At 53.2% G+C, this 25,808-nt stretch overlaps 2 protein-coding genes across 2 annotated transcripts in view; one reads left to right on the top strand and one right to left on the bottom strand.

The window, feature by feature from the left end:
* The window catches only part of SEC22A (SEC22 homolog A, vesicle trafficking protein), a 65,935-nt gene extending 56,168 nt beyond the window's left edge, over positions 1-9,767 (top strand). Inside the window, exon 6 of the mRNA XM_004606670.2 lies at positions 6,632-9,767. Within this exon, the coding sequence (XP_004606727.1) occupies positions 6,632-6,832 (201 nt within the window). The 3' untranslated portion in view covers positions 6,833-9,767. The remainder of the gene's footprint in view (positions 1-6,631) is intronic.
* Positions 9,768-16,507: 6,740 nt separating this feature from the next.
* The window catches only part of ADCY5 (adenylate cyclase 5), a 138,499-nt gene continuing 129,198 nt past the window's right edge, over positions 16,508-25,808 (bottom strand). Inside the window, exons 20-21 of the mRNA XM_004606669.2 lie at positions 19,408-19,532; positions 16,508-18,352 (exon numbers count right to left, since the gene is read on the bottom strand). Coding sequence (XP_004606726.2) covers positions 18,224-18,352; positions 19,408-19,532 — 254 coding nt within the window. The 3' untranslated portion in view covers positions 16,508-18,223. The remainder of the gene's footprint in view (positions 18,353-19,407; positions 19,533-25,808) is intronic.

Here is a 25,808-nt window from a genome sequence, read left to right as displayed (position 1 = left end):
TGCTGGGTCAAATGGGAGCTCAATTCTTAGTTTTTTGAGGAACATTGATATTATTTCCCAAAAGGGTTGGACCAGTCAGCATTCCTACCAGTAATGAAAGAGAGTTCCTTTCTCCCCACATTACACCAGCACTGCTTGCTCTTGTTCTTTTGAATGCGTGCCGGTGTCTGTGGTGTGAGATGATATCTCATTGTTTTGTTCCGTATCTCCCTGATGGTTAGTGATGTCGAGTATTTTTTTCATTTGCCTTTTGGTCATTCAAATTTCTTATTTGAGAAATTTTTGTTCATTTTATCGCCCCACTTTTTGATGGGGTTAGATGCTTTTTTCTTGTAGAGTTCAACCAGTGCCTTATAAATCTTGGATATTAACCCCATATCAGTCAGTATTGGGTGAACAGCCTTTCCCATTCATAGGCTGTCTTTGTATCTGGGCTGGAGCGATAGCACAGTGGGCTGAGCAGTAGCACAGCGGGTAGGGCGTTTGCCTTGCACGCGGCCAACCCGGGTTCGATTCCTCTGCCCCTCTCGGAGAGCCTGGCAAGCTACCAAGAGTATCCCCACCCGCACAGCAGAGCCTGGCAAGCTACCCGTGGCGTATTCGATATGCCAAAAATAGTAACAACAAGTCTCACAATGGAGACGTTACTGATGTCCGCTCCAGTAGAGCAAATGGATGAGATGACAGTGATACAGTCTTTGTATCTTGGTCACTGTTTCTTTTGAGGTATGGAAGCTTCTTAGGCTTTTTGTGTGTTTATTATTTTTTGTTTTTCTTTTTGGGTCACACCTGGCGATGCTCAGGGGTTACTCCTGGCTCTGCACTCAGGAATTACTCCTGGCAGTGCTCAGGGGACCATATGGGATGCTGGGAATCGAACCCGGGTCAGTTGCGTGCAAGGCAAATGCCCTTCCCACTGTGCTATCACTACAGCCCCAGAAGCTTCTTTAGTTTAAGATAGTCCCGTTAGTTTATCTTTGCTTCCACTTGTTTGGTCAGTGGCGTTTCATCTTTGAAGATACCTTTAGCTTCAGTATTGTGGAGGGTTTTGCCAACCTTTTCTTCAGTATACCTTATGGATTCTGGTCTGATGTTGAGGTCTTTAATCCATCTTAATCTGACTTTTATGCATGGTGTTAGATAGAGGTCTACCTAACACGCGCCCCCCCCCCTTTTTTCCATTGTAGCTTTCCAGTTTTGCCAACACCTCTTGTTAAAGAGGCTTTACTTGTCCCACTTCAATTTCTTGCTCCATTATCAAAGATTAAATGATCGTATATTTGAGGGTGTGTGTCAAGATTTTCAACCCTATTCCATTGATCTGTGAGTCTGTCTTTATTCTAGTACCATGTTGTTTTAATTATTACCAGCTTTGTAGTACAGTTTGAAGTTGGGGAAGGTGATGCCTCCCATTCTTTTTCCCCCAAGAATTGCTTTAGCTATTGTGGGGGCTTATGTTCCATATGAATTCCAGGAGTGTTTGATCTGTTTCTTTGAAGAATGTCATGGGTATCCTTACAGGCAATGCTTTGGGGAGTATTGCCATTTTGACAGTGTTAATTCTCCCAGTCCATTAGCAGGGGATGTGTCTCCATTTCCTTGTGTTCTGTTTTATTTCTTGAAATAGTGTTTTGTGCCCCTTTTTGTATAGGTCCTTTACCTCCTTAGTTAAGCTGATTCTGAGGTACTTAAAATTCTGAGGCATGGTTGTGAATGGAATTGGTTTTTTGAACCATATTTTAAAAACATGGTTTTGAATTATCTGTAGTGTTTGGGGGTACATATTTTTTGCCTAGATTTTTAAATGATGCTCTAGGTAACTATTTTACATACTGAAAATAGTTTCCTAGTATCTTCATGTTTCTAGTTCAAGTGAAGCATAAAACCCTTACTTTCATTTGTTCCTTGTCCTCTCCTATTTACTGTAATTTTCTTAAATATTTCTACTCTGTATATTTAGAACCGCATCTTCTAGTTTAAAGTTTTTGCTTCAACCACTGAAAAAAACTTAGAAAAATTAAGAGACTCTAACTATATTTGCCTATATTTTGTTGACTCTATTTTTTCTTTCCTCATTTTCCAATGTTTTTTGTTTTGTTTTCTTTCTGTAGAAAGAATATCCTTTAACCATTTTTTAGGATATATATTTAGGCAACAAAAATTTAGTCTTTTTTTTTTCCTTTGGGAGTATCTTATTTTTCTCATTTGTTTCTAAAGGAGATTGTGTTAGATTTAAGATTCTGGATTGATGCTCTGTTATTTCAGCACTTGGAAAATGTCCTTCTCCTCCCTGATCTTTGAGGTTTCTAATGAAAAACCTATTACCTTGTTATGCCAAGTGGAGGTGACCGCAGAGCTCTCCCTGGAGATGACCGTCACTGGAACTCAGACCTTCCGTGGGACGTGAAGGCCTGACTTTCTACTTTGCTTTCTTTGAAGCTCTACTGGAGGGCTGCAACTTCACCTTGGAGCATTCTAGACTTTCCCACACACGTGACCTTTCAGGGGTTTGTGTGTGTGTGTGAAGTAGTTTTTGTCTAAATAGGTGCTCCTTTCATGTTTTCACTAAGATTTTTGTGGATTTTTGCTCTTGGTCTTTATCAATAGACATTTTCCATTTTTAGCTTCTTCTGTTCCAAGTGTAGGATATAAGGCCAAAAGTAAAATTTAGATGAGCTGCCACTGTGTCTCATTCCTCACGTCTCAAAGAGTTCTCTGTCTTTCTTCCCTTCAGTTTAAGGCTTGTTTGATGGAAAGGTTAGGGAGGAGAGCATCAACTGTATCTCCTCAGATGCAGAAATTTCTAGAAAGTCACTGTTTTATTTTTGATTTTATTTGTTGACCATACCTAGCAGTACACAGGTCTTATTCCTCACTCTGTGCTCAGGAATCTCCTGATTGCTTTTGGGGGACCACGTGGAGTGCTGGGTAGAGCCCAGGTTGGACATAAGCCTGTGTCTGCACTCTCCCTGTATTGTCTCTCCAGCCTCTAAGTAAAAAGGCTACTTTTAAAGTTACTGAAAATATGCAGTTTCATTTAAAAAAAAAAAAAAAGTATGTGTCCTCAAAGAAGACAGGCATCCTTCTCTCCACAGCTTCTGTGGATAGTTCTGACCAGCAGTGACACTCTGGGCTCTTGTAGGCATGGGTAAGATCAGCAGGCCAGCCAGCACAGGCCTTGTCTGCTACAGCTGTTTGTTTAGAAGCTCCTTTGGGTATCTCTACACACAGCTCACGTGGGTATCTACTCACAGCTCACGTGGGTATCTCTACAGACAGCTCACGTGGGTATCTCTACAGACAGCTCACGTGGGTATCTCTACTCACAACTCACGTGGGTATCTCTACACACAGTTCACGTGGGTATCTCTACACACAGCTCATGTGGGTATCTACACACAGCTCACGTGGGTATCTTTACTCACAGCTCACATGGGTATCTCTACAGACTGCTCACGTGGGTATCTCTACTCACAGCTCATATGGGTATCTCTACTCACAGCTCATGTGGTTGTCTCTACACACAGCTCACGTGGGTATCTCTACTCACAGCTCATGTGGTGTCTCTACAGACAGCTCATGTGAGTATCTCTACAGACAGCTCACGTGGGTATCTCTACTCACAGCTCACATGGGTATCTCTACAGACTGCTCACGTGGGTATCTCTACACACAGCTCACGTGGCGTCTCTACACACAGCTCACGTGGGTATCTACACACAGCTCACGTGGTGTCTCTACAGACAGCTCATGTGAGTATCTCTACAGACCACAGTAGCAGCCCTGGTTGTCGTCCCTCTTTGGGCCACTCTGCTCTGTCTGCAGGCTACCCCCCTCTCTTCCTTCTCTTCCTCCTCTGCCTTCTTCCCCCATGTCCATTAGCAGACACCTGACTTAATGTACATCACATGTCCCGATCCCCTCCCTTTTTTTGCTCTGGTTAGTGATGCCGTTGAAGTCTTCCTATTCAGCAACCAGTCAGATTGTGTATGCAGATGAGTGTGGAATAGTTGCAGGATAACTAGATGACATATGCCTGTATAAGGATTTGTAAAATAATTGCATATACCTTTATGCAGAAATCATTTGTAGCATGACCAACCAGATTGCAAATTAGGCTATATAAGAGATTACATTAGGGTTTGTTATATTAGAATATATCAGGTATTTCTCTTTCTAGCCCCTTCCTCCTCATTTCTTCATTTGGTTTCCGTGTAAGATGTTCAACACTGATCTGTTATCTGATAGAGGTTTCATAGTCACATTATTTCAGTTATCTTCAAAGTGTTCTTCACAGCTACTTTCCCTCAGTCCAAAATTATATTCATGGGTTAGGTTTTGCATGTTCTTTCTATCTCCTGGCCATTTTGTTGTCCTGTTTTGATTCATTGGCTTTTCATACCAGTGATTTCTGGGCTCCCTGCGGTGGATCAAGGGGCACACACACACAGCAGGGCTCGGGGTCCACCCACACACTGTCCGAGACCAAACCAGACCTCCAGCCTTCCGAGTTTGCTCCTGCTCCCTGACATTTGCTTCAGAACATTCAGGCAGATAGTATATGTACGATACACAACCTGCATATGTCTGCTTCACGTGATTACATGCAGGATACTTGTTTTGGTGGTCATTCTATATAGTACAGTGTGTTGTGTATAACATATCTGTCAAGAAGCATATAAAACATTTAGTCACTTAGGTAAGGTTGTGCTTTTAGACTTTTTTTGGTGAGGATTTCTTTCTCCTCTTTGTATAGTGAGTAATTTATGAGATGAGATAAAACTTTTTTTTTTTTAAGCCCTTGGAAAAATTTAATTTTTTTTAGCCATTCCGGGAGTGCTCAGGGCTCACTCCTGGTTCTGCACTGGGGTAATCATTCTTGGCAGTGCTCAGGGAACCATATTGGATGCTGGGGCTCGAACCCAGGTTGGCCACATGCAAGGCAAACACCCTACCTGCTATACTATTGCTCTGGCCCAAAAGTCAATGTTTATATAAAATATCAGAAGAGGGTGGAGCAACCCTGTAGGAATTAGGATGCTTGCCAGGCTCGGGGTCGACCCCAGTATAATCTTCGATGCCACATGTGGTTCCCTGGGCACAGAGCCAGGAGTAAGCTGGGTGTAGCACCAAGAATAAAAGAAGAGCAGCTGGAACAAGGGTGGCTCTCTGCTCCAGGATTTTGGTTGATATTTTTGGTTGGGGGGCCACACCTGGCTGTGCCCAGGGCTTCCTCCTGTCTCTGCATTCATGGATCACTCCAGCAGTGGTTGGGGGATTGCGCATGGTGCCAGAGCAGGCCCTGTCCTCGGCACTGCCTCCCTCTGGCCGGGAGAGGACCTGTGGGAGTCAGGGCCATGAAGTTCTCGCCTTGCAGCCCTGGGGGGGGCAGGACCAGGCGTGGTAGGGGTTGAACGTGCCTTGCCACCTGAGCCCTCTGGTCGCTCTGCTTCAGACACAGCTGCAGGCCAGAGCCCTAGGGCAGCAGGGAGGCGTTTACCTTGCAGGCAGCTGACCGAGGTTTGGTTCCTAGCACCACATGTGGTCCCCTGAGCCCACTGGGAGTGATCCCTGAGTGCAGCGCCAGCGCCAGAAGTAAGCCCCAAGCACCACAGGGTGTGTATACTCCCCCCCACACACAAAAAAATAAAATAAGTAGAAGACAGAGCTGCTTGGACCTGCGAGAGAGCTGAGAGGGCTAAATGCAGGCTTTAGTGCTGAAGGCCTAAGTATGATCCCTGGAACCACATAATTATCCGAGTACTGCCGGGTGTGACCCCCAAAACTAAAACAAAAGGCAGTGCTGCTTGATGATCTCTATCCTCTGTTGTCTCTGCACTGAAATGTGAGCTCCATGCAAGCGGGGACACACTTGGATTTCTTGCCAGAATAACGGCAGCATTGAAGCACTATCCAGAAGATAGCCATTGGGGGCTGGAGCGATAGCACAGCGGGGAGGGCGTTTGCCTTGCACGAGGCCGACCCGGGTTCGAATCCCAGCATCCCATATGGTCCCCTGAGCACCACCAGGAGTAATTCCTGAGTATAGAACCAGGAGTAACCCCTGTGCATCACCGGGTGTGACCCAAAAAGCAAAAAAAATAAAATAAAAAAAAATAGCCATTGAGTGAATTCTCTTCCGAGTCTTCAGAGTTTGCACCTAGCTTGTTTTCTTGCATTCAGTATTAATAAGTCAGTGTTCATTGGCTTCATTAATACTCAGATGAAGCCTCATCCATTTGCTGAACAGTTGATGGGAACATTCTGTGCTTTTCCGGGATGCACATGTGAGAAGGATCCACTCAGGTTCAAATGCCGCTTCGTTGGCCTGTCACCTTGAGGAATTTGTCCAGCCTGTTTGCAAGGGAGCATCCAATTATATCTCCATTTAAAAACAGAAGACAAAGTGATTTTTTTTCCTTTGAAAAATGAAAACCATAGAAGGAAAAATCTGTTTCCCCTGCAGCTGTGGAGCTTTCATAGCTGAATGTGTAAGATGTTACATTATCTTGTCTAGAAATGAAAAATCCCTGTGCTCCAACCTCGTTTTTCACTCTGTTGCGTACTACAATTTTACAGTTGAAGCATCTCTTCCTGTAACCCTAATCTTTCATTGTTCTATTTTGGACAGTGTTATTTACTTGTCTACTACACCAGCTGGCGGAATGTCAAGTCTTTTTTGACTCTTGGCCTCATCTGTCTGTGCAACATGTATCTCTATGAACTGCGCAACCTCTGGCAGCTTTTCTTTCACGTGACCGTGGGAGCATTTGTCACGCTGCAGATCTGGCTCCGGCAAGCCCAGGGAAAGGCCCCTGATTATGATGTCTGACACCATCCTGAGGACCGAGTGCCTTGGCTTCGGCAGAGAAGGAAGGAGTATGTTTTTAACTGCCACTGTGACGAATAAACTGTTCACCACCAATGAGAAGCTCTGCTTTCTTTCTCCCCAGCTGTCCTTTTAGTTTGAAGTCGGAGGGCATGCCTGGGAGCATCTTCCTCCAAGAAGAGCCTTTGGCCTGAGGTGATGCTGGAGGAGGAAGAGAAGCCCTTTGTGCAGCATCAGGCACAGGCTCCTGGGCACTGGCCAGCAGTCTGGGACCCTGGTGAAGCACGCCATCAGCAAACACCTGCGGCCCGTCTCTGAGGACCAGGCAGGAGCCCTCAACCTGGCCTGGCCCCCGAGGCTGCCGTCCGAGCAGTGGAGGTTGGAAGCAAGTGACTGCTCGCTCTCAGATTATTTGCACATTTTGGGTGCCATGAGTTCGTAAAGTTCAAAGTGGTATGGAATTAGTTCTTTTTCCTTTTGTAGTTTTGCTTGGAATTCAACAGTGGAAATCACCTGATGTAGGAGAAGGCTATGGAAAGCTCATCTGTGGAACATCAAGTGTTGAAACCATAGTGACATACGCTTCCTTTCTGGGCCATGTCCGTAGTTCTTTTGAAATCACTTTTAAAAAATAAGATTTGTTAGGTTTTAGCTATTGTTTCCCAAACTTAAATTACTTAGATGCTACATATGCTGTTACTTAATGGTAAAAATCTAAGTTTGCTTAATTTAAAAATCTAAAAAACATTAAACTTTCTCATATCAAATCCCTGGCATGATCCCGTGTACTGCCAGGAGTGACCCCCAAGTCCCTACAAATACCACTGGGTGTGGCCCACAAAATAAAAATCAATCAGTCGGTAAGCTATTTTAAAAAGAAACATATCTAAGTGGAAAGCGAGCATCAGTTTGCCATAAATAAAAGGTAACTACAAAATCAACAAAATTAAATTTTATTATTTATTAAATGTTGGGCCGGAGCAATAGCACAGTGGGTAGAGTGTTTTCCTTGCACGCAGCCGACCCAGGTTTGATTCCTCCAACTCTCTCGGAGAGCCCTGCAAGCTACCGAGATTATGTCGCCTGCATGGGAGGCCTGCCAAGCTACCCGTGGCGTATTCGATATGCCAAAAACAGTAACAAGTCTCACAATGGAGAGACGTTACTGGTGCCTGCTTGAGCAAATCGATGAGCAGCAGGATGACAGTGACAGTGGCAGAGTGATTAAATGTTAGCAGTGCCTACCAAGGCTCAGTCCAAGAGGTCCTTTGTTGGCTGTAGTAAGAGAGATGTTATCCAGCGCCAGACCGTCTGCCAAGCCCCCAGAAAGATGAGAGGATCGCAGAGGGAACGGCTTCGTCCCTGTCGCTCACCACAGCTTGTGTACGTGTGTTACAGGCTTGTCCACGCGTGCCTGTGCTCTATCGAGGGCCTGCGTACCTGCGACTGAAAGAACCAGCCTGGGTGCCACCAAGGGTGAGGTTCTTTGGGACAGAAGCCTATTCTCAGACAAGCAGCGGATCATTTTTCACCCAGCAGCCCTTGGGGGGAGTGAGATAGTATTTCAGGGAACTTACTTGCTTTTGAATCCTGTTACGAAGAGTGGTGTTTTTTTTGGGGGGGAGGGGTTGCTTTTTGGGTCACACCCAGTGATGCTCAGGGGTTACTCCTGGCTCTGCACTCAGGAATTACTCCTGGTGGTGCTCAGGGCACCATATGGGATGCTGGGAATCGAATCTGGGTTGGCCGCGTGCAACACAAATGCCCAACCCACTGTGCTATCTCTCCAGCCCCCTGTTAGGAAGACTGTTTAAACAGTTCTGATGTAAACCTACCGGAGGCACGGTTTGATTCCATTAGCAAAGTCTGTGACTCTTCCAGTATTGGAAGTCATCTTCATGGGAGATTTCCTTTTCCTTCTCAAAAGAAAAATTCCAAGTCAGGAATTCATATGGTATTACAAGTTGCTATCTAGAAAAACAGTGGACCCATGACATAGAACTCGTGTTATGAGAGTATGTAATATTAAGTAAAAGGAATGGAGAGGCAGCAAATTCATTGAGCTTCCTAGTTTGCTGGGGCAGGTATGTACTTATGTCTACAATTCTAAAATCTAACTCCTATCTTTGTGCTGCATTGAATAGAATGGAATGAAAGGGAGACAATGAACTTTTAATATCAGGTATTTATTTTAAAACAAATTAGTATTCTGAAAGATTTTCTGGGATACCACATAATCCCAGATAATCAGTTTAAAAAAATTTTTTAAATTTGTTTTGTCATTACTGACCCAGAAAAGTGAAGATGTTTCATTTGGAATAGTTTTTCTAAAAGAATAGCTAGCTTAAAATTTTCCTTGTGATGGGGCTGGAGCGAAAGCACAGTGGGTAGGGCATTTGCCTTATACTCGGCCGACACGAGTTTGATTCCCAGCATCTCACATGGTCCCCCGAGCATTGACCGCCAGGAGTAATTCCTGAGTGCAGAGCAGGAGAAACCCTGGAGCATTGCCAGGTGTGACCCCCCAAAAAAAAAATTTCCTGTGAGCAATCAGTTTAAAGAGGAATTTGGAGCATTCTGAATAACTGCAGTTTTGCTATTATGTATTGATACTCTACAGTTTTCTTACCAGATTGGTTCTTCTTTTCATTGCATTTTTGAATTATAGTATTTGTAATTTGGATTCATTCCACAAAGACACCAGCTATCTTTAAAGACAATTTGCTTTTTGTTTTTGTTTTTCACAAACTGCTTTGGATAAGGGAATGTTTACATTTTGATGGTAGCAACTGAAAACAGGTATAAACACTGTTTCACTGTACAGAAATGCTTGCTTTCATTATTCGTGTGGCATCTGAGTGTTCCTGTATCTGCCCAACTTCTCGTGTTGTTGCCAGAGAAACTGAATTTGGATGAAGACATTTCCCCGGAGTCCAGAGACGCCCGTCTATTCTTTCGAACGACCCAGGCCCACTCTGCGTCTGTACTGACTTGCACCCCGGTCTTCCTTCCCTGGTAGTGTCTCAGAAGTAGTCATGTGTGTTGGGGACAGGGGACAAGGTGACCCTGGGGTCTCAGAGCTCTTCTTCAGAGAAATTAGGGAATGGGGAATGTCTTAAGGAAATGGCTTGGGAAAGGAGGGCACGGGCGGGCACAGGAGGTCGCTCAAAGTGCCGGAGCTCACAGCTTAGGTACGTGCTGGGCCTCTCGGCAGGGCTGTTCTGGAGGGGAGTGGTCACCACTCGGTCCCATTGGCCTGTGTGCCAGGCCTTAGGCAGGCGAGACTCCTGGGAGCCCAGATTCACATCACACAAGTGCTTTCCTCTGGGGTTGGCCTACCCACACCTCTCATTCTCTGCCCCCTCTGTCCCATCCCTGCGTGAGCGTGCGCACACACACACACACACACACACACACACACACACACACACACACACACACAGCCTTTCATTTGACATTTATTCCAAAAGGGTACTAAGAACCCAATTCTGATCTGTTGGATCCCAAGAACTAAAGCAGCATGTTGTACATGTGCATCTTTAATTTTCTTTCTATTATTTTAACAGATTGTTTACTTTAAAAGTTGAATAACGGACTAGGTAGCTAAAAGAACAAATAACTGGTATTCACAAAAGTAGTCACCATTTAGACCAAATTGAACACTTGGCTTTACCACAAATTATAGGTCACTGTTGAGGGTTGGACACACCTGGTTATGCTCAGAGCTTACTCCTGGCTCTGTGCTCAGGGGACTACATATGGTGCCAAGAGTGACCCCAAAACCCTGGTTGGCCACGTGGAAGACCTTCCATTTGTAACCGCATCCTTTACCTATTTCCAGGTCATGTTTTATATTTTTCCACTTTGTTTTGGAGCCACACCCAGCGTAGCCCAGAGACGTGTTGTGCCGGGGATTGAACCTGGGGTGGCCACATGCATGGCAAATGATCTGCCCAAGAACTACCACTCGGGCCTCTACTTTCCCCCTTTTTAATCTCTGAAAAAGGAATCTTTTCACCTAAAAATGATGTTTGGTTGAAACTACCTTTGGTGGTATTGCCTGAGTGTGAGGCTGCGTCAGCTAAGAATCGCACTGTTCCTTTAAAAGTGTACTGACCATAATGAGTCGTCATGAGCTCCGGTGGGAACTGCACTCAGCTGGCATTGCTGAGCCAGGGGAAAGTGCTCACCTGCTCCTGCCTGTGGGACCACTGCTGAATGCTGGCATTCAGATGTTGAACTCGGAGCATCTTCAGAGAGAGGCGGGCTCCGTGGCTGCCCTGGCACTCCTTGTGGTTTGGAGCCTGAGCTTTGACCTTGCGGGCATGGTGCGGGCCTGGGTGTGGACACGGCAGTGCCAGGATTGGAGGCTTGCTCTGCCAGAGCTGCTGAAGTCAGTCCTGTAGCCTCACAATCGTTCCTGGCGTCTCCTTGGCAACAGACCGTATTTTCAGCACCACCTCACCCACGGTTCACATTTGCCCTTTCCGCCTGCATCCCATAGCACAGTGGAGTGGGCGTCCCCCAGCAGAAAGCACACCCGGCCCCCTCTGACAGCCTCCCCTGTCCCAGACCCCTCCTGCTCCACCCCTGCTGATGCCTCCCTGGTGCTGGCACTTTCCTCAAGCTGGCACTTTTCTGCTCGCACTTGGAACCCTGCGGCGCCCAGACTGGTGATGCACCATCCTGGCAGCTGCCATCCCCGTCCCTCCCCGGCGGGTTCAAACCTGGGACTGAGGCTGAAATGATCTGAATTTGGTGCTCATTTTTCTGCGTCACCCGAGCCTCTCAGAAGGCAGCGGCCGGGCGGGGGTGTCGTGCAGGAGCCCTGGCCTTCCTGCTGTGTGGGAGCAGCAGAAGTGGCCGTGTGTGCCGGGCAGAGGCGCACGGGCATCCTGAAGCTGTTCCGCTCCCGGGGGCAGCACCCGAGGCGACAGAGCTGAGTGACTTGTCTGGGGTCTTTCTAACCCTGGGTGGCGCCAGGACTCCGAACCATAGCTCAGGCTGGCAAGCGCCACGGGTGGAGGCAGGATGCTGGGGCAGGGCGAGCACTGTCCGCCGTTCCCCTGAGAGCAGCAGGAGGGCGCTAACCCACCGACCCTACTGCTCTAAATAGCACTTACCTGGAGCCCCTGCGTGTTACAGTGACAGGCAGGTGGGTTCTTTGACATGGGACTCACTCAGAAACCCTGTTTCAGGTGGCCCCTAGGTCTGAAAACATTAGACAGAAGGTAACCGAGTTGCACTGTGGAACTGAGGTTATGAGTTTGGAGTCGCCTCCACTGGCTTTGTGACTTTACAAGTCACATGACATCCGTGCCTCAGTGTCCGCCTCTGGAGAGTGGGAACATTACACTGCCTTAAGCAAAGAGCATGGTTGGACTGAATGAGCCCATGATTATAAAGCCCTTCAAGCCTGCAGGAGTGGTGCTGGGGCTCGAAGGGCTTTGTCTCATTGGTGTGATTAACGGTACTGTTTTACCCCCCTCCCCCATACAGTGACTCCTGGCACAGTGCTCACTCTGGGCTGTGGCCCCGCCTTTGCAGCAGCCCCCTGGGGATCTGTCCACCTTCAGGGCAGGAGCTCCCTTTCCTCTCCCGCCTTCTCAGGGTTACCTCCCTCCCTCCGTGAAACAGTTTTCCTTCAAAAGTCAGCCACTGCTCAAAGCTTTTGAGCAATTGGGCTGAGTGTCTGCCAAGAGCCTGGGTCAGCTGGGCATGCGGGTTTCTGGGCAGGCCCTTGGGGGACACCGAGTGCCTGCTATTCATGAGGTGCTCGTGTACAGTGGCGTGTGAGGGTAACTGGAGCACTGAGCTCAGTAAACAGGATCAGGTTGTCGGGTGGCGCCAGCTTCGGAGGGGCGGCCTGTCCCCACAGCGCTCTGGGAACCCAGGCCTTGTTAATGCGGCCTGGTCCTGCTGTGAACATGCTCATCAGCTACCTTTTTCTGTTTGTTTTGGGGGTCACACCCAGCGATGCTCAGGGGTTACTCCTGGTTCTGCACTCTGGAATTCTCTAGGTGGTGCTCAGGGGACCATGTGGGGTGTTGGGGATCGAACCCGGGTCAGCGGTGTGCAAGGCAAGCTCCTTACCTGCTGCAGTATCTCTGGCCTCCATTCAGCTGCTTTTGGTGGTGGTGACCCCTCTCTGCACCAGGAGTTGGCTGTGTGCACAGAGCAGAGCCCCAGGGAGACGGTGGGGCAGCCTTCCGCTGTGTTCCTGGGCTGTGCAGGTGCCAGGTGGGCGTGAAGCATTCTTGCACGCACAGATGCAGGGTCAGGCAGCAGTGCAGGGGGGGAGGGTAAGTCACTGGCCTTGCGTGCAGCCCAGCCTGCTTCAGCTCCCAGCCCGACTGCAGTCCACTGAGCACAGAACCAGAAAGACCCGTTGGACACCACTGGGTGTGGCCCGCCTCCCCCCGGCCAAAGAAACAACCACCAATGCAGCACGGCTGTAGTGTGGTTAATCGGAAGCAGAATGCGTACACCCACCACATGAGCCGGGGAAGCGCCAGTCTCGCCAACTGAGTCAACGCAGGAAGCAAATTTTGCAAACTTGGAAAATAGACCAAGTGAAAATAACCAGAGAGATGCTGACGAAACAGGAGCCAGGCAGGTCTAAATTAGAAATGGCTACGTGGGGGAGGCTGACATCCCTCACGGGTCCCCATAGGGATCCGTAATAGACCAGCAGCCTGCCAAGCCCAGGGCTGGGAGCGTCACGCTTCCCTAGTGGGCGCGGGCTTCGGGGCAGCTGGAGGCTGGCAGGACTGAGGAGATGGAGGGCGCTCTTCATCTGAGCCCCAGAGGATGCTGCCACTCGCCTTCCGCCTTCTCGCCATCCTGTCTGTCTGGCTCTGTGAGGCTGGATGGAGTGTGTCCACATCACCCTGCTCTGTGGATGGGCCCTGGAGGGGACAGTCCGTGCCCCCTAGGCAGAGGGAAAACACCAACAAGGGACTTTTAAAATATCTGGATAAGAAAAACCCAATAGGGAGCTGGTGGGGGGCAGCGGGGAGCTAAGGCCCTCGCCTTGTATGTTCCCAGCAGAGCATGTGGTCCCCGAGCACAGCTGGGGGTGAGCCCTGAGCATCGCCAGCTGCGGCCCCACAAGGAAATCCAGATAGTTCGATAGTAACTGGACCTCATTGTAAATGTTGTTAGCCTTGAGTCCTTTCTTTCTTCCGGAATTTTCCATATTGGCCAGATGGACCAGTGGCCAGGGGCAGCCAGTGGGGCATGCGCCACCCCCTTCTCCCATCCCACCCAAGTCTGTGAAATGTGGGAGTACATGCAGGTTCCTGTGACCATGAGGGCCTTCCCAGGGGGCGGGGCCTCAGCTCATCTCTCGGCTCTGCCCTCTCCTCAGGTGACGCTGCCCCTGCAGAGCCAGGCCCAGAGCGCCCGGTGGTCACTGATGCAACAGCTCCGTTTCCCAGGCATGTGTCGTCTCTGCCTCGGTGGTTCTCTGGGTCGGGGCCAGTGAGGCTGCCCGGCAGGACTGAGCCCGGTGCCCAGTGTCTTTTCCTGCCGAGCAGCCCCTCACGGCCAGATCACAGCACCCCGGGGACATTCCCGTGTTTTCCAAAAAAGTTGCAGCAACTCGCTTCTGAAACCTGGGGTTGGGACGGCGCGTGACCATGAATGCGGGGGAGTGAAAAACAGCCACAGGAAAAGGTTTCTGAATGTGGAACAACACAAATGAATTCGAAAGCAACTGCACGGTGAGCCCAGAGTGTTCTGGCTGCGCTGTATTCCAGGGCAGGAAGGGAGAAGAAGTTGAACCCGCCCTCGCTGGGCTCTGTGGGCGGAGAGTAGGTGGGCATGTGCTTGCGCGCAGACAGCTCAGCTCCGTCCTGGAGTCAGTCCCCAGACTGCTGGGTGTAGCCCCTAGCTGAAGTGAGTAACTGAAGCACTCCGGGCTAATCAGGGGCCATTTGCTTTTGCTTTGGGGCAATTTTTGGGTTTTTTTTTTGTTGTTGTTGTTGTTTGGGTCACACCTGGCGATGCACAGGGTTACTCCTGGCTCTGCACTCAGGAATTACTCCTAGCAATGCTCAGGGGACCATATGGGATACTGGGAATCGAACCTGGGTCAGCCGCGTGCAAGGCAAATGCCCTACCTGCCGTGCTATCACTCCAGCCCCATGCTTTGAGGCAAATCTTTTTTTTTTTTTTTTTTTAATTTTTTTTTCTTTTATTTATTTATTTATTTATTTATTTTTTTTATTGTGGAAAGTTACAAAGTTACAAAGTTTTCAGGTTTAAATCTCAGTTATACAATGCTCGAATACCCATCCCTTCACCAGTGCTCATATTCCACCACCAAGAATCCCAGTATAGCTCCACCCCGCCCCCTCACACCCCAAACACCCCCACGCCCCTAGCCCCCCCACCCTAAGCCCCCCCCCGCCTGTGTAACTAATAAATTTCACTTTACTTTCACTTTGATTGCATACAATATTTCAACAAAACTCACTATTATTGTTTGGAGAGTCTCTCCCCTAAAGTCAGACCTGCTGAAAAGGAAGCATTAGGTAATTTGTTTTCCATTGCTGAGGATGAAGAAGTGTGAGGTCGAGTGACCACACTTAGCGGTTTGAGGCAAATCTTACAGTGCCCTGACGCGTTGGTGCTGGTGTGCCCTGGCTCCCCTCGGACATGTTGCTGACCTGTCTTTGCTCAGTGTCTTGTCAGTAGACATTGTAGTGGCCTTCAGAACGCGCCCCTGGCACAACAGGCAACGTGGGCTCACTGACGTTGGGGGTGTGGACGTGCTCCGGGAGGGTCTAGTGGAGAGGGAGGTGTTGGGGGTCTCCCTTGCCAGCCCGCTTGCAGGGGTGGGGGTTGCAGCCTCGGCTCGGGGTCGCTCTGGTGCTTCCGTGTCCCAGGCACCACGGGAGCTGCCACGGTGCTCTGCAGAACAGGAGGCCGCCTGGGCTGGTCCCCTGGCACTTGCCTTTGCGCCATCTCTTTCACTTCTCCTGATAATTGGATTTGGCTTCATGCCCTGCAGCTCAGTGGACTCAGCTGGGGCCGGGGCGGTGGCACAGTGGTAGGGCAGGAGCTGGGAAGCGTGAGAGGTGCGAGCCCAGTGCCCGGCACAGTGGAGGCTGGTGTTTGGGTGCAGCTGGCTCCCCGCCTTCCTGTCACATCCCCTCCGCTGGCGTGGTGGCGAGGAGTCCGGGCTCCTGAGGAGCCAGGCCTGCTGTGTCGCCTCCTTACACAGACCTGGCCTCTGCGCCTGCACCTCACCAGGGAGATGGGGCACCCCGAAGGGTCCCAGCGCCTCCCCCGAGGCCTAGCAGTGTCCCTGTGGGTGTCACAGGCGCTGCCCGCTGGCCTTGGGCTGCACGCACAGTGCTCAGGGGCGATTCCTGGCATGCCTGAGGGACCACATGGAGTGCGGGTGGGCTTCGAGGTGAGCGTGTGAGCCCTGTGCTGCCTCTCTGGGCCTGGCTGCCCTCCCGGTCTCGCTCTGCCCGGGCTCCCTCCTTCCCACCCCAGTCTCCAGCCCACACAGGCCACCGCAGCACCCCCCCCCCCCCGTCCTCCAGATCCACACACCACTGAGCCCCCACAGCCAGCCCCCCCTCGGGCCCCACACCCTCCCACCTGGGAGACTGCCCCTCCCACGCCCACCTCCTCCTGGCCCGTCCCAAATCAGTCCAGCACACGTTTACCAGTGAAAGTGTTTAATAGTTAAATTCTTTAAATAGGCTTTTCAATTTCCATGGGAAATCATAATCGTATCCGTTTTGCAAGAGCAGGAGTAAAAAGTGCACACCCCTCAGAGGGACTGGAGTCGAACACGGCACGCGGTCACCGGTCACAGGGTCAGGGATGGGGCACACGCGCACACGCGCACACACGCACACGCAGGCCTCAGCCGGAAGCAGGGGAAGCCCGGGCCCGCCAGCCGGAACGCCAGAGGGGGCGGGGGTCTTTTGAAGGACACGCAGCAGAGGCCTGATTTGGAGGGAGGCCGGAGCGGGCTGTGCCCTCAGGGCTGGGTCCTAGTGCCTGCTGGGAGGGGGCGAAGGTGGGCACCTCCCCAGGCTCCAATGGAGGTGCAAGGGATTCTGCCCTGAGAAGCAATGGAAAGATCCAGGCTCAGGCCCCACGGACTGTCTAGGAACGCAGGGCCAGGTGTCTCGGCTGGAGCGGAAGGAATCCTGGGTTTTCCTGGGCACCTTCCACTCTTGCCTGGAACAACCACAGGGCCAGACTTCCTACCCGCCTTGCCCCAGGGTCACCCCTTTCCTCCCCAAAGCTGAGGACCATGCCTCCAGGAGGAGCCCCAGCACCTCAGCCCCTGAGAGCCCAGCAGGCCTCCTCGTATCCAGCCCTGCAGACAGCTGCTAACCTCTCGGGAGCAAGGGGACACGGCCAGAGCTGCTTCGGGCCTGAGGCGGGAGGCAGCGGAGCCTCAGTGCCCTGCGTGTCTATCCCTAAGTGGGTGTGAGGTGTGGGCCGGATGGGGCATAAAGCACCCTCGCATCCTCCTCCTGAACCCAAACACACAGGACCCCACAGGGCTACGCTTGCTGATCAGGCTGGACCTGGGTGGGGCCCAGTTCTGCAGCACGCACTCTCGCGCGCGCGCACACACACACGCACACGTCCACCAGCGCACACATCCGCATACGCACGGGCTGGGGGCAGGCACCCGCCGAGCACAGCTGCATTCCGATACAGAGAATTTACAAAATATAGAATTTGGTATATTTGTTAGATTTCCAAGGCTTTCGATAATACAAAATAAAAAATACAAAAAGAACAAGTGGGCACCCCCTCCCCCCGGGACACCTTGTTTGCTTGTGGGTCTCCTACACGCATACAAACTAGCATAGTCTAAAGAAGGGCACAGGAAACGTGGTTTGCTTTATTTAATAAATATTTCCTTTCTCTCAGAACCACACGCTTGCTTCGGGCCAAGCCTCCCCTCGCCACGAGGCCCTGACTCTGTGCACGCAGCTGTTGGGGATTGCAGCTAAGCCCCTGCAGGTCAGGGCTCACTTGGAAAAGCGGGTGCCTGGGGGCGGGGCGCCTGGAGTCCCCGTCAGAGCCGCCCCTGGCCTCCCCACCTCCAGGCTCCCTCCCACATGCCTCAGCACCCACCGAAGAACTCAAGACCAGATCGAGTCCGGCGGCGTCTTTGACAGAGGAAACATCTTTGGTCAGCTTGGGGCTCGCAGGACGCGGGCACCCCTGGGCCTGGCCAGAAGCTGCCGTCCACACCCCCCTACACCCACCAAGGCAGGATCTACTTCTGGAGTCCAAGTGGAGACCCTCACCAGGGCCACCCCCCTTGCAGCCCCCCCTCCCCCAGGCGCACAAAGAAGCCGTTTTCATTTCTGCGGAAGCCGGGCGGCCTGCAGCACGGGCCGGCGGCTAGCTGAGCGGGGGCCCTCCGTTGAGGAAGTAGGTCATCATTTCGCCCTTGCCTTTGACCTTCACCACACCCCGACACTCCAGCTGGTAGGTGTTGGCGGCCAGCACCTGGTACATGTCTGTGGTGACCTGAGGAGGCAGAGGAGGAGAGAGGACAGACCACGGAGGGCATGAGCCCACGGAGGGGGTGGGGCCACCCTCTGTCGTGGTGAGGCTGGCCAATGCACTCGCCAGCAGGCCACCAGCATCTCACTCAGGACCCAGAGGGGCGATTTCTGTCCATTTCTCCACAGTGGACAACCCCTGCTGATGGCACAGGGCAGAGATGTGGCTCGGGCTCAGAGAAACAGCACCTGCCTCGCGTGCAGTTGACCCGGGTTCAATCCCTCGATGGCCCCCTGAGCCCTGCCAGGAGTCAGCCCTGAGCATCAAGTGTAGCCCCATAAGGAAAAACAACGTGTCACTTGTGTGAGATTGCACACAGCTAGTGAAGGCGGCCTTGGGATCCATCAGGACGGTTCTGCCGGTCAGCTGCCGGCCGCTGCGCCCAGCACCCTGTCCACTACAGGCGGCAGGCCAGTAGGCGGTGTGGACTGTGCCTCACCGGCAAATCCAGCCCCTGCTCCCGGCACACGCACTGCTGGCTGTGGGGCTGCGGGGTCACCTCACTCGTGCATGGCAAGGGGGTGGGTGGGGCAGGTGGTCTGCAGACGAAGGCCTCTCCCCCGACACAGCATGGGGGCAGGGGTGGGGCAGACCCTAAGAGGCGTGTGCGGCAAGCCCTGCAGTGGGGCTTGGGGGCTGACCCAGGGATTGGGACCCCTGTCCACTCCCGCCTGGTGTGAGGGTGCAGCCCTCGGCCCCTCTTGTTACCGGGCCTTAGGGAGGTCTTGGCCACCAGCCAGCGGAGGGCAAAGTGCCCGGGAGCCCCGCCAGGCCACTGGGCTGCAGGGGCTGACGGCAGCGGCATCCAAGACCAGGGCCTGTCCGGAGGGGAGGGCTGCCATTCCGCCCCTGAGCAGCAGGGGGCGTGGGCAGGTCTCGGCGCTGTCCGAGGCCCCTCGGTTCTGAACAGCTCTGCCAGGCTAGAAGAGCGGAGGCTGCGGGGTTGCGCGCCAACTGGGGGTGGCCTGCCCCGAGGCCCCTCAGCATGGGCTGGGTGTGAGGGGCTGCCCAGCACTCACCTGGATCCGGTCGGGCACCCCGGTGCTGTCCATGCGGCTGGCCACATTCACTGTGTTGCCCCAGATGTCGTACTGAGGCTTCCGTGCCCCGATCACCCCGGCCACCACGGGGCCAATATTGAGCCCTGTGGGGACAGAGCAGCAGCTCACCCGGGCCCGCACCTGCCGCCCTCGCCCTGCCTCCCTCCTCGCGGAGACCCCCACCCGCGCCCTCAGCACCCTGGTGACTCTCAGTCCTGCTCGCACACAGCCCTGCACAGACACTGGCTTCTGGCATCCTCTAGCCCTCGAGGGGCCTCTTGCTGCTGTTACATTTGGGCCACAACTCAGACTCTGCTGGGACTGGCCCCGCCGGGAGGGGACTCCCCACCGGCCCTCAGCACGTCTGGGGCCCCCAAGAGCGACTGCTGGCCAGCTGGGCCAGCGGCTCAGTGCCAAGGGTCTGCATCCCAGGGTCCCTGGGCCAGCCGGGAGGTGCTGGGGGCATCAGGGAGGCTCTCCGGGAGACTCAGGGGACCATGTGTCACACCTATTGTTTTTTTCAGGGTTCCCAACAATCTTGTTCTTAGAATCCAGCTCCCGGGAGAGCAGGGGGGAGGTTCTGGGAATCTACCACGTGCCCTGGGCCCCTTTTCTCTCCTGAAACCCTGCTCACAGGCTTCAGCACTCAGGTGGAGATGCTAGAGTGAGCGCCGGGTAGCCACCCCGCGCCATCCACACCACCCCGCCACCCACCCAGCTGCCGTCCACCCGCTGCCATCCACTCAGCTGCTGTCCACCCCACTGTCCACCCTGCTGCCGTCTACCCCGCTGCCGTCCATCCTGCTGCTGTCTGCATTGACACCGACACTGCCATCCACGTGCTGCCATCCACCCCGCTGCTGTCCACCGTGCTGCTGTCCACCCTGCTGCCGTCCACCTTGCTGCCATCCACCTGCTGCTGTCCACCCCACTGCCGTCCACCTTCTGCCGTCCACCCCGTTTGCTATCCACCCTGCTGCTATCCACCCCACTGTGGTCCACCCCACTGCTGTCCATCCCGCTGTCCACCTGCTGCCGTCCACCTCAGTGCCATCCACCCTGCTGCTGTCCACTCACTGCCACCCACTCTGCTGCCATCCACCCGACCCATCTCCCTCTGCTGGCGCTGGGCCCAGAGCACCTGCCTTGCTCTTCTCCCGTGGCCATGCCCACAGCTGGCCCGGGCTCTGCAGCGCCCTTCCTCACCCGAGTCCCCCACCCCAGCAGTCCTTCCCCACCGCCTTCTCTAGGCATCTCCTGCCTGTCTCCTGCACCCAAACCATCTCCTGCGCATTGTGTTGTGAGAGGCCAGACTGCAGGCCCAGAGGCTCCCAGCCACTCCAAACAGCCTTTCTGACCCTTCCCTCAAGGCCCCCTTCTGTGGTTCCAGCAGCCACCTGCAGCCTCTGTCCATGGGCTGTTCTGGGACAAAGCACTTGCCTTGCATGCAGCCCGTCCTGATTCAGTCCCGGGCACCACAGATGCTTCCCTGAGCCCTGCCAGGAGTGAGTCCTGAGCACAGAGCCAGGAGTGATTCCTAAGCACAAAGCCAGGAGTGAGCCCTGAGCCCTGCCAGGAGTAAGCCCTGAGCACAGAGCCAGGAGTGAGCCCTGAGCACAGAGCCAGGAGTGAGCCCTGAGCACAGAGCCAGGAGTGATTCCTGAACACAGAGCCAGGAGTGAGCACTGAGCCCTGCCTGGCTCTGTGCTCAGGGCTTACTCCTGGCAGGGCTCAGGGCTCACTCCTGGCCCTGTGTTCAGGGTCACTCCCGGCTGTGTGCTCAGGAATTACTCCAGGCAGTGCTCTGGGGACCAGATCAGATCCTGGGAATCGAACCCGGGTCGGCCATGTTCAAGGCATATGCCCATCACTCCTGCCCCAAGAGGAGCATTCTTAAATCTAGTGAAGGTGCATCTGTGACAAGCCCAGCTGCCACTGCCCACAGCAGTGAGTAGCAGAGAGCCTGCCTCCCTTGATCAGGCCAGGACAAGTGTGGCCCCGCTCACCACTATCCAGAGCCAATCCAATATGGGAAGGTCGTGCCATGGCTTAGGCAAGAAAAAGAAATAAAGGGCCGGAGTGAAAGTACAGGGGAGAAGGTGTCTGCCTTGCACGTGGCTGACCTGGGTTCAATCCCCGGCATCCCATATGATACCCCTGAGCATCGCTGGGTGTGACCCAAAAAGCCAAACACAGAAAAGGCGATGAAAGGAGTTGAGCCCCCCACAGGGAGCCCCCCGGGAGCCCCTCAGCCACCAGTGCCACCACAGGTCCCTCCACGATCTCCAAGAGCCTCCTGTCCTGAGACATGGGGCTCCTCCGACCAGCCCTGCATGGTCAGTGCCCAGCTGCCTGCCTGCTTGGGCTGGTGGGGGCCGAAGCTGAACACCGGGCCCCTCCCTCCAGCATTGCACCCTTGCCTTGTGCCCATGACCCCGGCCGGCTCTGACCCCTACAGTCTCATCCCGCTATGAGCCTGAGCTCTACCAGACCCTCTCAGGGCAGACAGTTGCATCTCAAGTGCAAGTTGGCGCTCGGCCATGAGTCCCAGCCTTGGCTGCCGCCCCATCACCCACAGCCCGGCCAGAACCTGCCGCCCCCATGCCTCAGGCTTCCTGTCCCTGCCCTCCCCGCTCCCAACTCGGGGTCCTGCCCTCAGCCTCTGCTGCCCCTGGAAGCCTGTGGCCCAGAGGGACCCCACCCTAGCTGTGGCCACTCTTGGCTATGTCTGGTGGCCTTGGGCACCTGCCTCCGAGCCCCTTTGTGCCCCCTCATGAAGATGCCAGCCATCTGGGGGCTCCCGCTCACCCATCTCTGTTTGGCAACCCCAGCTGCTCCCCATCTCCCGCCGGAGTGGTCACTGAGGGTCAGGAGCCTGCCAGCAGACGGAGGGTCTCCAGGGCTGTGGGCCATATCCTGTGGGTTCTGGGCTGCCCGCCTGCTGTGGGTGTGTGCCACGGGTGGCTCACACCAGAATGTGGCTTAATTAACAGTCTGCAGCGATGGTGCCAATGGTGCTGATGCTTTAAGCAGGCAGCCTCCCCTCCCCCAGGGAGCCCAGCCCCACCCTGGGCCCCACCCGGGGGCAGCAGTCACGGTCTGAGTGCTTTCTGGGGTCCTCTGAGGGAAACAGTAACTTCCAGGGCAGCCGTGAAGCCCCCTGCCCCATGCTGTGGAAAGACACTTGCTGCCCCCGCCCCTAAGTCTTAGTCCCCGAGGCTCCACGTCAGGGTGTGGCTGAAAGCTCCCAAAGTCCCCTCCAAAACCAAGTAGCTGAAGCCACTGCCCGATGTCCTTTGGTCCCCTCCCCCCAGCATGGGCCTTGTTTGTGACAACATTTTATTTCTAAAGGACTTTCTAGTTTCTATGTATGTATAGGGTTATCCGCCCCCCCCCCTTTGCCTGTGGCTTGGATTCAGGGCCACACCCAGGGAGTGAAGCTTAGGGCTTAGGGTCATGCCCGGAAGTGCTCAGGGGCACCATACAGGGTGCTGGGGATTGAGCCTTCGTCAGCTGACTACAAGGCAAGCATCTACCCTCTGTCCTGTCGCTCTGCCCCTTGTCTTCCTCCTTTTTTGTAACATTGCAAACAATGAGATAATGACTGTTAAAGTATGCTATCCCAACATACTAACTGACTTATATGGAGAAAGCAATTTTTGTGCTTTGGAATTTGGGGAGTGGGTGGACACCTGGCCATGTCCAGGAGCTATTCCAGGCTGTACCCAGGAGGGATGCCAGAGGTGCTAAGGGCCATATGTGGTGAGGGGATTTGAACCAAGGGAGTGACCTCAGCCACATGAAAGGCAGGAACTTCCCTCCTGTACAATCTCTCTGCTCCCATGTTTTGAAATTTTTAAAAGAAGAATCAACATGTGAAAAAGAAAAGAAAAGAATTTAAGTTGAGAAAGAAGAAGCAAAGCTGTCAGTACTTGAGATGACGTGGCAATGCACAGGATGCCCGAGATCCCACTAAAAAGATACAGAAACAATAGGCCAGTATAATGCAGACGCAGGCTGTAACATAATAGACAATGGCTGGTTGCATTTCTACACACAAGTGATGGAACAGAAGAGGAAGGAAAGAAAATTATCCTGTTTACAACAGCTTCGGAAAGAATTAAGTATCTAAACTTAATGAAAGCAATGGCAGACCAGTACAATGAAAACCAGAAGAGAGTGTTAAAAGAAATAACAGGAGACAGAAAATTGGAAAGATATTCTGAGCTCATGAATCAGGAGCATTTAACACTGTTAGCTCTGCCAGAAGCGATGTAAAGTTTCATGGCAGTCACTGTCAGAGTTCCAGGGGGCTTCTTCAAGGAAACAGAAAGGGCCAATGAAGTTTGGATGGATCCACAGGAGAACCAGGATAGCCAACATCATCCTGAGAAAAAAGGTGGATGCTCCATGTTTCCTAACTTCAAACCACATGTAACACTGGACGAAAAACAGTGAGATCCAGAAAGAAACGCATATACATGCAGCTGCTCATCCTCAACAACGCGGCCAGGCGTCTCCCATGGAGGCAGAAAGTCTGCCAGTAATAGGTGCCAGGAGGCCAGTGACACTCGCGGGAGGAGGCAACTGAGTAACTCTCATACCATATACAAAAAATAAACCGAGAGGATTAGGGACTAGACACATAACTGCTCTGAGACCAGAAACCCTAAAACATATGAGGGGAAGGACAGGCAAGACACCTACAATATACTTCAGGGACCTCGTGAGAACTCAACTGGGACCACATGAGTCAACAAGGCTTCTTTCTGCAGTGTCCCTAACTTCCAGGAGAATGAAGAGATCCCTCTGCGTGGGAGAAAATGTGTGTAGGTCCAAGAGGGTCCAATATCAGAACATGAAAAGGACCCCAAAACTCAACAGCAACAAAACCTCAGATGACTCCACAAAAAGGAAGGAAGGAGGGAGGGAGGGAGGGAGGGAGGGAAGAAAGGAAGGTCGAACTAAACAGACACTTCACCAAAGAAATTGCAACAAGTAACATGGAAAACCCGCCCCCTTCACTCTCAGGAAACTGTCAATGGAGAACCGTAGGTTTTGTATTAAAGTGGGGAGCAGGTGCAGGAGAGAAGTGCAGCAGGGAAAGTACCTGCCCCGGATCCCCAGATGGCCCCCAAACCCTGAGCACGGTGGGGCCCTAAACAAAGACTGATACAAAGACCAGAAGGAAGTGTCGGCACTCTGCAGAGGGGCCTGGGTGGGCGGCTGGTGCGGGCGGGAACTGGTCCAGCATCTCTGGAAACCAGCGTGGCGTCCTTCAAGGATCCCCACGCGCCCCAGCAGCTCCAATCCTGCTGTCCCACAAAGGGCAGGAATAGACACCACATGGAAGGGACCCCTGCCTCCTCCGTCCACCCAGGGCCCTGACCACGGCACGATGAGACAGCTCAGGGCCCTGTCACATGTCCTCGGCAGAAGCCTTGTCTTAGCCACAACATGAACAGAGTGGAGGGGTCAGGGACACAGGCAGACAGCGAACACTCGGGCGGAGTAAACTAAGCAAAGGAACAGACGCGGCCAGAGGAAACCGGCCGTGGGGTTCACGGCCCCGCTGAACACATGGATGGTGCAGTGAGGGAGTGCTGGCAGCTGTGGGTGACAGCCGACCTGCGAGAGGTGAGGAAGTGTCCTGAAGCAGAGACACTGATGCTACACGCAGCCCCCAAACCCCATGGAAAGCAAACGCCAAGTCAGTCAGGTGAGGAAGGCGGTGAGAGGAGGGGGAGCAGGGGCCCCACCAGACCCCCGAGTGCTAATGCCGCCGAGGCAAGCACGCCTGCGGGTTCTGCCAAACAGACGCAGGACCAGCCCTCGGGGCACCACCACGCTTCGCACGGGGCGCCCACCTCACAGGCGGCCATGACACTCCCCAGACAGTCCCATCAGCAGGCAGGAAGCCGGTGCCTCAGGTTCCTGAGCTCGCTTCAGACGTGAAACACACATGTTTTTGTGTGTGTTTCCAAAGAATTTCAACTCTGAGTCCTGGCAGGCCGGTAGCGGGGAGAGACTGCAGCAGGTCAGGTGCCTGCCTCAACACCACCACAGATGGGCCCGAGCAAGGGCCAGGAGGACGCCCTGAGCACGGCCAGGAGGGCCGAAACACACGTGTTAATCATGTTGTTTGTTTTAAACGGGAGTGGAACCCAGGCAGGATCCCCGGGGAATGCTTTTTCCTTTGTGCCCCTCAAGCGCCGGGAGACTTGGAGACATGCGGGGCAGACCCCCGAAGACCCCCAGACACACTCCCAGCCTCCTTCGAGCTTTGCTTAGGGCCACATCGGTGGTGCGGGGGGGAGGGGTGCCATACGGGGCCGAGGTGGTACCGGCCCACATGTGCGTTTACACAGTGCAGGCTCGAG

Source organism: Sorex araneus, chromosome 2 (genome assembly GCF_027595985.1).
Source record: "Sorex araneus isolate mSorAra2 chromosome 2, mSorAra2.pri, whole genome shotgun sequence".
Taxonomy (NCBI): Eukaryota; Metazoa; Chordata; class Mammalia; order Eulipotyphla; family Soricidae; genus Sorex; species Sorex araneus.
This window is presented reverse-complemented; position numbering and strand designations above follow the sequence as displayed.